This window comes from Ahaetulla prasina, chromosome 2, assembly GCF_028640845.1.
Source record: "Ahaetulla prasina isolate Xishuangbanna chromosome 2, ASM2864084v1, whole genome shotgun sequence".
Lineage (NCBI taxonomy): Eukaryota > Metazoa > Chordata > Lepidosauria > Squamata > Colubridae > Ahaetulla > Ahaetulla prasina.
In genome coordinates, this window is record NC_080540.1 from 178,061,161 (window position 1) to 178,073,793 (window position 12,633).

The window sequence follows — 12,633 nt, forward strand, 5'->3', positions numbered from 1 at the left end:
TGATTTCTATAGGTTTTTCATCTGTCCATCAAGTAAGCCTTCAGCTCTATTGGAGAATAAAAAAATTCCAGGGCGAGATTACATTTTCATTCGCCAAATCGGGAACAAATCATGCCCCCCTGTCTTGAAAGCTTTTCAAATACACGACCATAGAGAGAAAGTTACAAGAGATAGAAAGGTCTTAGCAACCGAAATCATAGCAACAGCCAATAATTCTTTATTTGTAAGATGGCGACTAGCGAAAAACCTTTTCGGAACGGCGGTTAAACTGATGAGGGCTTTCAGCAGCCTGTTTTGTTCAGTCGCCCCTTGTATTTTTTAAATTGAAATATTGAAAAAGGGCTGTTTTACTTTCGTTGTGCTAGAGACTAATATCTTGGTCGGTAATGGTTAGGAATTATGGGGATTGTAGTCCAACGCATCTCGCAGCTCTGGCTCGGGGAAGACTTGTAAATTAGACTTTTTTTAAAAGCTGAAATCTGCATAGCTTTTTCTTTTTTTGTCCATTCGAGTCAGTATTGACTCCTGGTGACTACATGGTCAAATCCATGTAGTTTCCTTGCCAACGTTTCTGGGTATGGCATTCATATTTGCTCCAACATACCTATTTCAATGATTAGCAATGAAAATCCAAGATTCCACTACAGTAAAACAATAAGATTTTAAGATCTGGGCAAGTTTGATCATTGCACAAAGTCATAAAATGTTATGTGAGTTTATAAATTTGATTAATAAATAATAAATAAATATAGCCTTCTTGATTTACCTTTGATTCTCACTGGCTCAAGGTTGATTCAGCCTTCCATCCTTCCAAGGTGGGTAAAATGAGGACCCAGATTGTTGGGGAAAATATGCTGACTCTGTAAACTGCTTAGAGAGGGCTGTCAAGCAGTATATAAGTCTTAAGTGCTCTTGCTATTGTTACCTTAGCAGATTGTTGAAATTCCACCATTGTGACTTGATATCTATGATTAATGGTCTAGCATGTTAGGATGAATCCATCTAAATGTTTATTTGAAAAGTCATCATTAACTAAACTATGGTTCAGCATGATATGTGAGCCCCTTTCTAATTCAAACGGTAGTAGGGGTGCCTTCTTTTCCTATGTTTATAATTGGAAAGTTGGCCATATCTGAACAGGTGCTGAAAAAAGAAAAATCAGTGATTTGCACTTTCAGTTGGTGGTGGGGAGAATCAATAAGCAAATGATTCACCATATATGGTGTAATATCCACTGCATTTATAGTGTGAATATGGGACACCAACTATGATAGTTTAGGAATAACGATTACCAGAAGGGTTGATAATACTGGAGACTATCTGTCATGACATTAGAGCTTTATGTAGCTGAGGTCACAGATTAGCCTTTTGTGAGCTCAAAAGTTCCAACCTGGATGTCAAAGATTCTCTTGCAGTAGCCTTAGCTACAGAAATGAAGATGGGGCATCTATTCAGCCTGTATGTTATTTTCCAGCTACTTCTGTCTTCCTCTTCCTCTTCCCACTGTAAGCAACAACATGCCAATGTAATAGACTTGAGTCCTGTTCCCTCTTTGGGAGGACTGAGAGGTCTATGCAACCTCAATATTCATATTTTTTGAATTAAGTGATATATTTAAATTGGAAGACTCAAAAAACAATATATTATTTAGAAGTTTGAACTATATTGTTATATACTCAACATTGTAAATTCACAGCTGTTGGTCAAATTCATAGTTGGTCTTCATATGCGTTCAGTTCTTCCCAAAGACCTAGAATATTGTAATCTACTGGCATAGGATATGTGCAGTTCCAAGCAATGGGACTTCTGTAATGGACAGATGGAAATTTTGTCAACGCACAGATTTTCTAAATGACATCCAAGATTTTTTGGTATGGTACCTAGTGTGCTGATAACCACTGGGACCACCATAACCAGTTTATGTCACAACCTTTCAATTTTGATTTTCAGATCTTGATATTTTCTGATCCTCTCCAATTCTTTGTGTTCAATTCTATTATCTATTATTGCCATATCAATTATCCACACTTTCTTCTTTTTTAACACTGTTAAATCTGTATTATCGGTGTTCAGAAATTCCACAATATTTTAACCTGCTCATTTTTTACTACTTTTAAACTCAATCTTCCCACCATTTTTTAGAATAGTACTGGCACATGATAATTTTTACAGATGTTCCAGCTAATCATTTTGGTGACTTCTTGTCTATAATCAGTTTGTGCAAACTTCTTGTACTAGCTGAGTATATGATGTGCTGTTTCTTCTGCCTCTTTGCACAATCTGCACTTTGAATCATTTGATGATATTTAAATTCTGGCCTTGATTGCATTACTTTGAATAGCTTGCTTTTGAGCAGCCAAAATCAAGCCTTCAGTTTCTTTTTTTAATATTCCATTTGTAAGCCCATACCATTGCCAGGTTTTAGCTTTATCTACTTTCACCTCAAAAATTGTAAAAAATTGACCATGTATTGCTTTTCCTTACCAGCATTCTGTTCTTGTTTTTATTACATTATTTTGATATTCATTTTTTGTTTCCTGCATATTCAATAATTTTTAAATTGCATCAATGCTTGCTTTAGTTAGTTTGTGTGCTACAGCAATGCCGTGTGGTTATAATGGTCTCTTGGTAGTTTCTGAGATATTTTTGATATATGACACTGTTATCTTTTTCACAGCTGGTATTAGTTGAGCTATGGTAGACTGAGTAATTAGGTACTTTTTGATAAAGTTGTGTAGGTATCTATTTTGTTGGAAAACCTTGTATAGATGCTCTGATTCTTTTTTCTGATGTTCAGCATTGCTGCAATGTGTTTGTGCATTGGAAACAATTTCTCTTATGGGAGGTTGGATTGTTATTTTGGTACCGGTAGTGAAGCACTTGGTTGATGTGGGTAGTTTTCCAATAGACTTGTGTCTGAAAAAGTAAACTAACTATCCCAAATAAACCAAAATACCCAACACCTAAATACTCAGTAAGCCTTCATAGTATACTAGCTTCAGTACATCTTCTTCACTGTTCTTCAAATATTTTTCCAATGCCCTCTTTTTTCTTCTTAATCATCTCCTGTACTTGAAACATTCCACGCCCACCTCTTTTACTTGGTAAGTAGAGTCTGTCAACATAACTGGGATGATGAACGGCGTGATTCATTGTCATTATTTTTTGGTCTTATCCACAGCTTTTAGTTCTGCTTGAGCCCACTCCACTATTTACAGCTATGTGCGTAATGACTGGAATTGTCTGGATATTAATTGCCTTGATGGTATTTCCTCCACTGAGCTTGGATTTTAAGACCTTCATTCTTTTGATGTATTCACTTCTAATCTTCTTATTGACTTCAGTGTGCTTGATATTGTCAGTTTCAAGAATGATCATTTATTTGTAGTGATCATCTTCATTCAGACTTTTGATTTTATTTCCTAGGGCATCTTGATTCCTTTATTTTTCACTATTTTTCTCTATTTAATGGTGATCATGGCACATTTGTCCAGTCCAAACTCCATCGCAGTATCTTGGCTGTATATATTGGACAGTGTTAAGCAGTGATAATATTTCAGATCGTGTTTTTCCATACAGCTTCAGATCATCCATGTAAAGAAGATAGGATAAACTGGCAGATGTTTTTGATGTTTGATAGTACAGCCTGAGTAAGTCAGGATGATTGAAGAGGAATTAGTGCAATGACAAATAATAGAGGTGATAACAAATCTCCTTCAAAGATTCCTCTTTTGATATTTACCTCTCCCAGTCTACCACCATTCATCAGTGTCTTCCATTGTGCCACTGATCTTTGCACAAAACCTCTGATATTTCAACTGATGTCTGTTATTAATCTTTACTACATTCAAGTTGGTCTTCCTTCTCTTGCAATTTTCCAGAATCATCTTGTCAATTAGGAGTTGATGTTTTGTTCCTCTGCTGTTTGAGTGGTTTCTTTTCTAGTCAGGTGGAAAGAACTTGTTTTCAACTAGGTGCTGTTGAACTCCATCAGGTACAACACCAGTTAGCAAATTGAAAGTTGTCGGTAAACAGGTAACTGGCGTGTAGTTGTCTGCTGCTATCCTTTTTGCTGGATCTTTCATTATAGGTAGGTTTTGCCAGATGTTACCACTCTTCAATATTATCTCCTTGTAGTATGTTGTTAATTGCTTAGCAATGAATAAATGTAGACCAGTCAGATGTTTCAACCAAAATCCAAGCAATTCATCTTCACTTGACGCTGACCATTTCTTGATCATCCTTCCGTTTTCCCTCCCTCCCATCTCTGATATTATTGCAAGTTTTCATTTCAGCTTCTTTTTTATTCTTATCCACCTCCTTTGACCAAGCTGCATTCATGCTGTGTTTCTTTGGGTTATCCCGTATCTGTGCCCAAAACTGCACTGTTTCATCCTTGTCAGGTTTTGACTGATTCAATGCAGTCTCTCTATTGATAGATTGGTAGAAATGTTTCTGTTTGGATTGAAATTGAAGATTCTGCCCATAATTTGCATTTTGAGCTTTGCATCTGCTGATGTTCTTAGCTGTAGCTGTTATATGCTGCTTTATTACTTCCAGTGGGTTTTTTTATCTTCCTTGTTTCTAGGTGTTATTTCTTGATCAGGTAGTCTTTGGTCTTTTTGTTCTTCAGTTCTTTTCTTTCATCTGTTTTGGATTACTTGCATCTGATCTCAGCTTGCTGATCTTATTTTCCAACCTGATCTTCTATTTTGGTGGTGCCCTGTTTGGCTTTTTTTTTCTTTGTTGATTTTGTATCCCAGGTATTCAGTTATAACTGCAGCTATGCTGTGGATTAGTTGGTTTGTTTCTTGCAGTGAGCTGGTGCTTATATTTGATAATACAGTATGAACGGATGATGCAAATAAATACGAGTGCCCACAGTATTGGAATATTTCATTATTAAGCATTTGCAGTTATTCTGGCTAAGCACTTCAATTCTGCATTAAAATAGAAGATTTGCTATGCTCGCTACCTTTTGAGCTGAAAATGTACAAATACTTGAGGCACTGGTTAAACAAAAATCTTTCAAGTTGCACTTATTGATAGCTTTTTACATATCCCATATCCATATTTCTGCAAAAACCGTGATTTTCAATTTTTTTTTAAAAAAAAGAAGAGGGAATAAAAGCAATTTCAGTATTTTCAAAGGCCCAAAGAAAATGGTTATACCAAGCATCCACAATGCTCTTGGGAATATAAAGCTTTAAGAGATGCAGCTAAATTTCATGGGCATTTCATGGATCATTAAGATTAGTGTGGGACTCAAATGCTAGCATAATCCTCTTTCAGTGTGAACTTTCATGTATTGTATTGTTTTCTGCTTCTTTAATTGACTTCCTAGAAATTCATTTCCAGGCATTGAGCATGACAAAGTAGAGGCTACTCTGAGCCAATGATATAATAGGTAAAGCTTTTCGGTTTTTTTGTTTAGATACTTTATATAGCTGCCCATTTCACTGAAGTGACACTGGGCAGTATGCAAAGATTAAAAACACCCATGTAAATGGTATCTGTCAGGTATCAATGAATCAATGAAGGTATCAATGAAGGAAATGAAATTTCCTGACAGAACAATTAATCAGTGGAAAGACTTGCCTCCAGATGTTGTGGGTGCTCCAACACTGGAGGTTTTTAAAAAAGAGATTGGAAAACCATTGTTGGAAATGATATAGGGCAGTGTTGGCGAACCTTTTCAGCATCGAGTGCTGAAACAGGAGCATGCATGTGTGCATGCTGGGGAGCAGCAGAAACCGGAAGAGCAGCTCCCCAGTGTGCACACGCGGGAGCAGCAGAAACCGGAAGAGCAGTTCCCTGGTGCGAGCTTCCACTTTCCAGTATGCGCATGCAAGCCGGTCACCTGGTATGCATGTACTCACGAAGACCAGCTGGCCAGCACACATATGCATGCTGGAACCCAGAAGAGCAATAGGTGACAGTTGGCGTGCGCAGAGAGATGGCTCTGCATATCATTTCTGGTATGCGTGCCATAGGTTCGCCATCACAAGTATAGGGTCTTCTGCTTGAGAAGGGGGCTGGACTAAAAGACCTCCAAAGTCCCTTCCAACTCTGTTATTCTGTTCCACTTACGCTAGCCTTTTCTTTGGAACCTTCAATGCAAGAATCCTTATTCTATTATTTTTGTGCTGTTCTAGATGATCGGTTATTCTTTGTTTCAATTCTTCTACTTCTTTAGTTAGACGGCTTTGTTCTTTCTGAGGCAGAGGAGAGGGTGCCTGGTTTCCGAATGAAAAATATTCAATAGCTGTGCTAGCTTCCTCTATTGCCAATTCCTCCCAGTTTGCCTCAACAGTGAGTTATTTCTCTCAAGGCTTTGATTTTCTTTGTCCTGGGTAGACTTTTGCAGTTCTTCCAATTCTGTTTCTGTGAATATTTTATTTCGTATTACAAATCAACGTTGATCTGCATGTCCCTTCTACTACTTTTGATTCTGGTAGTAGTTTTTTCCAGAACTGGTGCATTCATTTTAAAAATCCTTTTCTTGTTGCATGTGATCTGTAACTTCTTTGTTTTCAATCTCTGCATATTTGCAATGGGTAAACATCTTTCCTTCCAGTAGTTCTGCAGCTGCTGGCCCTGGTTGCTCAGCCAACAATCCTGAGTCCTATAGCCCATTTTTCACCAGATGTCCATGAACTCTAATATCTAGTGTGGTCCTTGTTGACCTGGGTGATGACTGAGGCAGTATGCCTTTCTGTAAATTATGTCTCCATATTTTTTAAGGGAAAGACACTCTTCATCTGGCTCCCATGGTGAGATCTCTCCAATATGTTGAACCTCTGGTATAGCTCTCATCTCCCTCAGGGCACACAAGTCCCACAAACAGATCAAGGTAGTTCCTCATTGGGGGTCTATTATGGTTCATCACACAATTAGCCAGATGTTCAGATTTGATTTGACATTTTTATCTATTATTATATTATTCTTATCCACCTCATGTACTACTGTTACTACTATTAATAATATATAGAATCTGGAATTCTCTTTCTAGTACCTTATTTTGAGTTTCTTATTTTTTATTAAAGCTATGAAGCTCTGTTATTTATTCCCTTAATTGTCTGGATATTGATGAGTGAATAATCTCTTCACTAATTATAGTTTTTGTAAGTTTTTTAGCTCTGTGACCAGAATTAAAGCTTATCACCACTGAAGAGTATGTTATATTGCACAGATAAGAAGTTAAGATTAGAGTTTCCTATAATAATCTATTGGCCTCCTACAGTTTGTGATCTTCAGCATATGCAACCCAAATCAGACAAAGATGAACATTCGGAACATAGTGACAACTCAGAAGTACCATGGCTTGTGAACATCTACGGCAATGGCAAGAGATGCCAAGGAGTTATCCTGAGCAGTTGGTGGGTCTTGACGGCAGCCAACTGCTTCCTACTGATGTGAGTAATGGAAGAAATTGGAACACATTTTCCTTCTACGAATGATTGGCATATGGGAAATATATAACCTCTGGGTTGTGGGAAAGTCCTGCCATTAGAATCATCTCCCTGGATTAGTTCATGCTATGTATGTCTTGTAGGAATCCGAGCCAAGTAGAATTGACTGGATCTCATGGGCGTTTCTCCACCAATACAGTGAGCCAATTTCTGTTACATCGGGGCTTCAGTTCTTGGAATACAGCACCCAATAATGACCTGGGACTAATCTTGCTTGGTCAGCCAGCTGATTTAAGAAGGCAAGACATGTGGCCAGCTTGTATCCCCAAAGAACAAAAACCTTATGACATAACAGAGGAATGCAGGATTTTGGAACAAAGTAATAATGGTGAGTTTGGGAGCATTCCATTTGGGTTTTTGGACATCAGAAAAATGTATTAGGATCAATGCCACAAGTACAAATGAAGATATTTGTACTTGTGGCATTTATTTAAAAAAACAGCTAACTAAAGGCAGAATTCAGTGCATTTGGCATAAATGTAAAGAATTATTGGATAAGCATGGCAGCTAGTATTTCACATGCAATCAATATTTTTTTTAGGGAATTGTTTATCCTTGCTGATTTGAAAATATTTGAAAATCTGGGCAAAACCCAGAAAAGAGAATAAGGAGCTTTTCAGAATTTGATAATTTAAAAAATAATAAGAGTACCAATATTTAAAGTATAATATTGCACATGTATAGACATAAACATATTAAGAGTAAAGAAGCACTGCAGGAAACTTTGACATAGCATAAAAGTTCAGGTAGCTGAGGATCTTTTCTCCTTCTCTATAGAAACCACAAAGTTGTTGTTAAAGATAACCATTGTGGAGAGTCTAAGTGTCTCAGAGTGTTCTAAAAACTGGCCTGGATCTACAAATGATCGGAACTTGTGTGTTGAAAGAAAAAAACCTCCTAAGCATGCAGATTGCAAGGTAACCTATATAAATAGATTTGGGGTCAAATCTGTGAATGAAGAAATCTTCACTTTGTTTTTTAGTCATTTCATAGTCATTTTAACACATGACTATGAAGGTCATTGAAATAACGACCCTCCCAAGGCCTCCTTATTTATCTACATAATTAAAACCTGAATGCTACTGTTTCAAAGTGGGGGTAAAATCCTTTTCGATCTGTTTCAGAATAGTTTCTGTACTTTTAGTGTTTTAATGTTCAGAAGCTTTGCTGGAATAATTTGGATTTGCTAACCAAGAAAATGTATTTTTAGAACTCATTGGATGTGTCAGAAGCCTGTTACGTTGGCTGAGCCCATCCCTGCTATAACAGCGTCAGTGATTAAAAATCTCAGCTGCATAGACAATCCGGCAGCAAAAAATCACCAGTGCAAGTATTTTAGGCTCTTTTTGAGTTGCCTAGTTGATTTTCATGCCTTCTTTCCTCTCCTACTGCAGGTGCCTGTAGGTACTCCAGTAATGTGCCATGACCCAGGCACATCAAATTGGGAAGTGATGGGCATTGTGAGCCAGAGTTTGCACAACTGTTCTGGTCCTATTTTGGCTGCCCAGCTTTTGACCCATTTAAAATGGCTAAGGCAAGAGGGATCCCTAGAAAATCCTCTTCAGCAAGAATTACCGTCAGCTACTCCAGGTGTATCGATCATATTCAAAACAATGAACAAGATACTTTCAGCAATTCAGCAAGTATCAACAGCAGCCCCAATTTCTCAAACAACCATATCACTACCAGTGGCCAATTATGTACCTCTTACAAAATCCCACGATAACAATACATCTACATCATCAAGGAAGTTCCTTCCCCAAACTGAAAATCCTGAGAATGTAAAAGCCAGAACTGAACAGACATCACCTGTAATAACTTTTGTCACCCAAAGGACCTCTACAACAATTACAAAAGTATCATCTACAATCTCTTCTAAACTTAGAGAGCCTTCATCTGCAATATCTACAAAAGCACACCAGTCTCAATCTGTAGCCTCTTCTACAATCAAAGAAACTGTTGAAAGGTCCACGACAAAACAGCCCTTCTGGAACACTAGAGAGTCAAAGCATCTAACATTTACAGCTGTCAGACATGAAACTCCTGGAAAATCTTTCACCAAAAAGCAGTTACCTTTCACAGCTGAACCAAGTTCTGTCACACAAACAAATATAATATTGACATCTCAGCCTTTGCCACCTTTAGAGACCACTACTATGGAGCTTCCACCATCCACTACTGCAACAGATGTCAATCAAGGTTTACCCGTTCATCTTGTGATAGTTGCCATGGAACCATAGTTGCCAAGGAGCAAACAGGAGGTTCCATTTCTGGCATGAATTGCCCCACCCAGCGTAGCCACAATCCCACATCTTCATTTCTGAGTAGGCAGCTCTGAAACTGGATGCAGTGAGGTGGTGCAGAATTGCTTTGATCAGGAGAATCCCCACAAGAATGACAGGGGAATTAGGAAGGGGTAATGAAGGTAGTGGACGTCTAGGAACATATACATCATAGGATATCAGTCTAATCAATCATTTATTACTTTTTGTTATCTTTTTCTTTTCTTTCTCTAATGGGTTTAAAATAAAATGTTTCTAGTATAGTACGATGGCTTAGCCATTCTCTCTGTGAAAGAAAGTTACCAATATGACTGAATCAATAACATTGAAAAGGAACTGTGGACAGCAAACTAATCCAAGTCAACAGAACAATATCAGTCATGAGCACATAATATATTTAAAGGAATGGATATCATTCAAAATTAAATATTGAGGGAATTTAATAACCAGCACATAACAAAGGTAACTACTATATATAATGATGAACATTCTGAGAATTCTAAATAGTAAATGTATAAATTGCATAGTGCATTATTTAATAGTAATGATAGATTTGGTTTGGGAATCAGAAAATATGGTTTATTATTTTTATGATCGAAAGTCTAAAGTCTAAATTACAGATGGGGAACTGAATTTTTCTTAAAACATTTCCAGATATGGATTGAGTAATGGCCATTGAGGACCATCTGACACTATTTGAATCTGGGTGTGTGTGTGTCATGGATATTATTCAATGCAGCTGCGTGTTCTATGCCTATTTTTTTTCCAGTTGGAAAATCCACTGCAATTTAGACATTTGATAGACCAAGTTTGTCCTTCAGATAAGGCAGATATGATTGTTGACTCTCAGGCTGGACTGCAGCAGATTTATATACACATACACATGATTATATATAAAACAAAAATTAATACAAACTAATATGAAATAAGAAAACTGAAAGAAAGAGACATCAAAGAGAAGTGCAAGAAAGGAAAAAAGTAAAGAAACAAAGGGTAACCAATTATTTTATTAAGTTTCTTACTCTAAAGTTATAGGCTCATTTCAATTCTGTACATTTGGTACCTCTTTTGACTAATTTGGGCTTTGTTATGCACTTTATATGCCATGATTAAAAGTGCTCTAAGTGTGCAGAAAGCTTTGGACAAGATGCCAGCCAATGCCGTATCATAAAGAAGCTGAGTGCTACCTAGTCCTAGATGAATGCAATGACCCTGTTTTTTAACTGCAGTTCTTATGTGGTGTCATTACAAATCTTTGTACTTTGCTTAATTTGGATTAAAAAAGAATTATTTAGATGGCATGTTCACAAGCACAAACATATGTGGTACCTAATATTTCTATGCATTTTAATAAATCCTTATGTGCACTTTAAGCTTTGTTTCTAATGGGGAATTTGTACTCGGGTTCAATATCATGGATAACCTAGACTTCATACAATCTCTACGATTAAGTTTGCAGTGTATTCTCTATATATTTGTGTCTTTGTGACCCAACTGATAAGTTGTCAGTTCCTGAATTTGCAGAGAGGAGTTGAGATTTAATTAAGGCAGAGAGAAGCAGGCTAGTTGTGTCTTGGAAGGATGTTATTTAAGTTAAGAATATTTTGTAGGCCTGTGAAGCCCATTGGAGCATTGAAGTGATGAAGTGATATCTCCAAGATGGGCAAAGCTGAAATAATCAACTCTTTTTTTTCATTTAGGAATAGAGTTTGGAGGGAACTGATACATTTTTATTACAAAAATGCCACTAAAAATCAGATGCTTGCTGCCAGATTTCAGTAGTATAATCTTGGGTGACTCTAGAGCCTGCCAAAATAAGTGGGAATATTTATTACCCATACTCGGGCTCAGGTTTGAAAAGATAGCTGTTCTGAGAAAATAATCTGTTCTTCCATTTGGAGCACTATCTTCCATCATTCCTTTTACAGTTTCAAGCATTCAAGGAAAGAACAATCTGATTTTCTGGTTTTTCCTGTAATAAACTCATATCTTCCACTATCTGGCATTTCAAGAAACCTAATGGGAAAATCTGAAGACTTGAAAATCCAGAAATGGCACAAGAAGTTTGAAGGAATGAGTTTGTAAACTTTTAGGTGAAAAAATGAAAAATATATTCAGTACAGCTATGGATCAGGGGTGAAATCCAGCAGGTTCTGACAGGTTCTGGAGAATCGGTAGCGGAAATTTTGAGTAGTTCGGAGAACCGGCAAATGCCACCTCTGGCTGGACCCAGAGTGTGGTGGGAATGGAGATTTTGCAATATCCTTTGCCTGCCACACCCACCAAGCCACACCATACCACACCACGCCCACCAAGCCACACCCGCAGAACCGGTAGTAAAAAAAATTGGATTTCACCTCTGCTATGGATGATATAACACGAGAACAAACAAGTGAGAAAGGAATGGGGAAGCATGGTTATAACTGAAAACATTGACTAAAGATTGTTGTGAACTGGATAGCAAAACATATAGATTCATAGCTGCCACAGTACTTTAGTACACAGTACTAAAATTTATTTATCAAAGGTTTCTTATGAAGTCTGGGAGATACCAAGTGAGGTTCTGCAAGGGTCACTCCTGAGTCCTTTACTCTCCAGCACTTTTATTAATTTTTGGGCAGTAGCCAAAAAAGCCAGTGCAGGCCTACACTGCATTAACAGAGGCATAGAATCAAGATAATGTGAAGTATTAGTAGCACTTTATAAAGCCTTAGTAAGATCACACTTGGAATACTGCATCCAGTTTTGGCCGCTACAATATAAAAATGATGTTGAGACTTTAGAAAGAATGCAGAGAAGAGCAACAAATATGATTGGGGCAGTGGTGAAATTAAAAAATTTCCCCTAACTGTTCTGTGGGCATCACTTGTTGGGGGAGG

The 12,633-nt window shown here is 37.3% G+C and overlaps 1 protein-coding gene across 1 annotated transcript; it reads left to right on the forward strand.

Annotated features, from left to right (window-relative positions):
* The first annotated feature begins 118 nt into the window (after positions 1 to 118).
* Positions 119 to 11,074, forward strand: LOC131191571 (uncharacterized). Its single transcript, XM_058169838.1, has 5 exons — positions 119 to 815; positions 7,244 to 7,415; positions 7,556 to 7,800; positions 8,250 to 8,389; positions 8,867 to 11,074. The coding sequence occupies exons 2-5, from the start codon at positions 7,261 to 7,263 to the stop codon at positions 9,710 to 9,712; spliced, it is 1,386 nt and encodes a 461-aa protein (XP_058025821.1). The 5' UTR covers positions 119 to 815; positions 7,244 to 7,260; the 3' UTR covers positions 9,713 to 11,074.
* The last annotated feature ends 1,559 nt before the right edge of the window (positions 11,075 to 12,633 follow it).

Bases quoted from the DNA above. Each gene is read 5' to 3' on its own strand.
- LOC131191571 (XM_058169838.1), top strand. From the start codon at position 7,261: ATGCAACCCAAATCAGACAAAGATGAACATTCGGAACATAGTGACAAC. The intron at 7,416-7,555 runs GTGAGTAATGGA...TATGTCTTGTAG, and splicing joins GCCAACTGCTTCCTACTGAT to GAATCCGAGCCAAGTAGAAT. The intron at 7,801-8,249 runs GTGAGTTTGGGA...CCTTCTCTATAG, and splicing joins TTTGGAACAAAGTAATAATG to AAACCACAAAGTTGTTGTTA.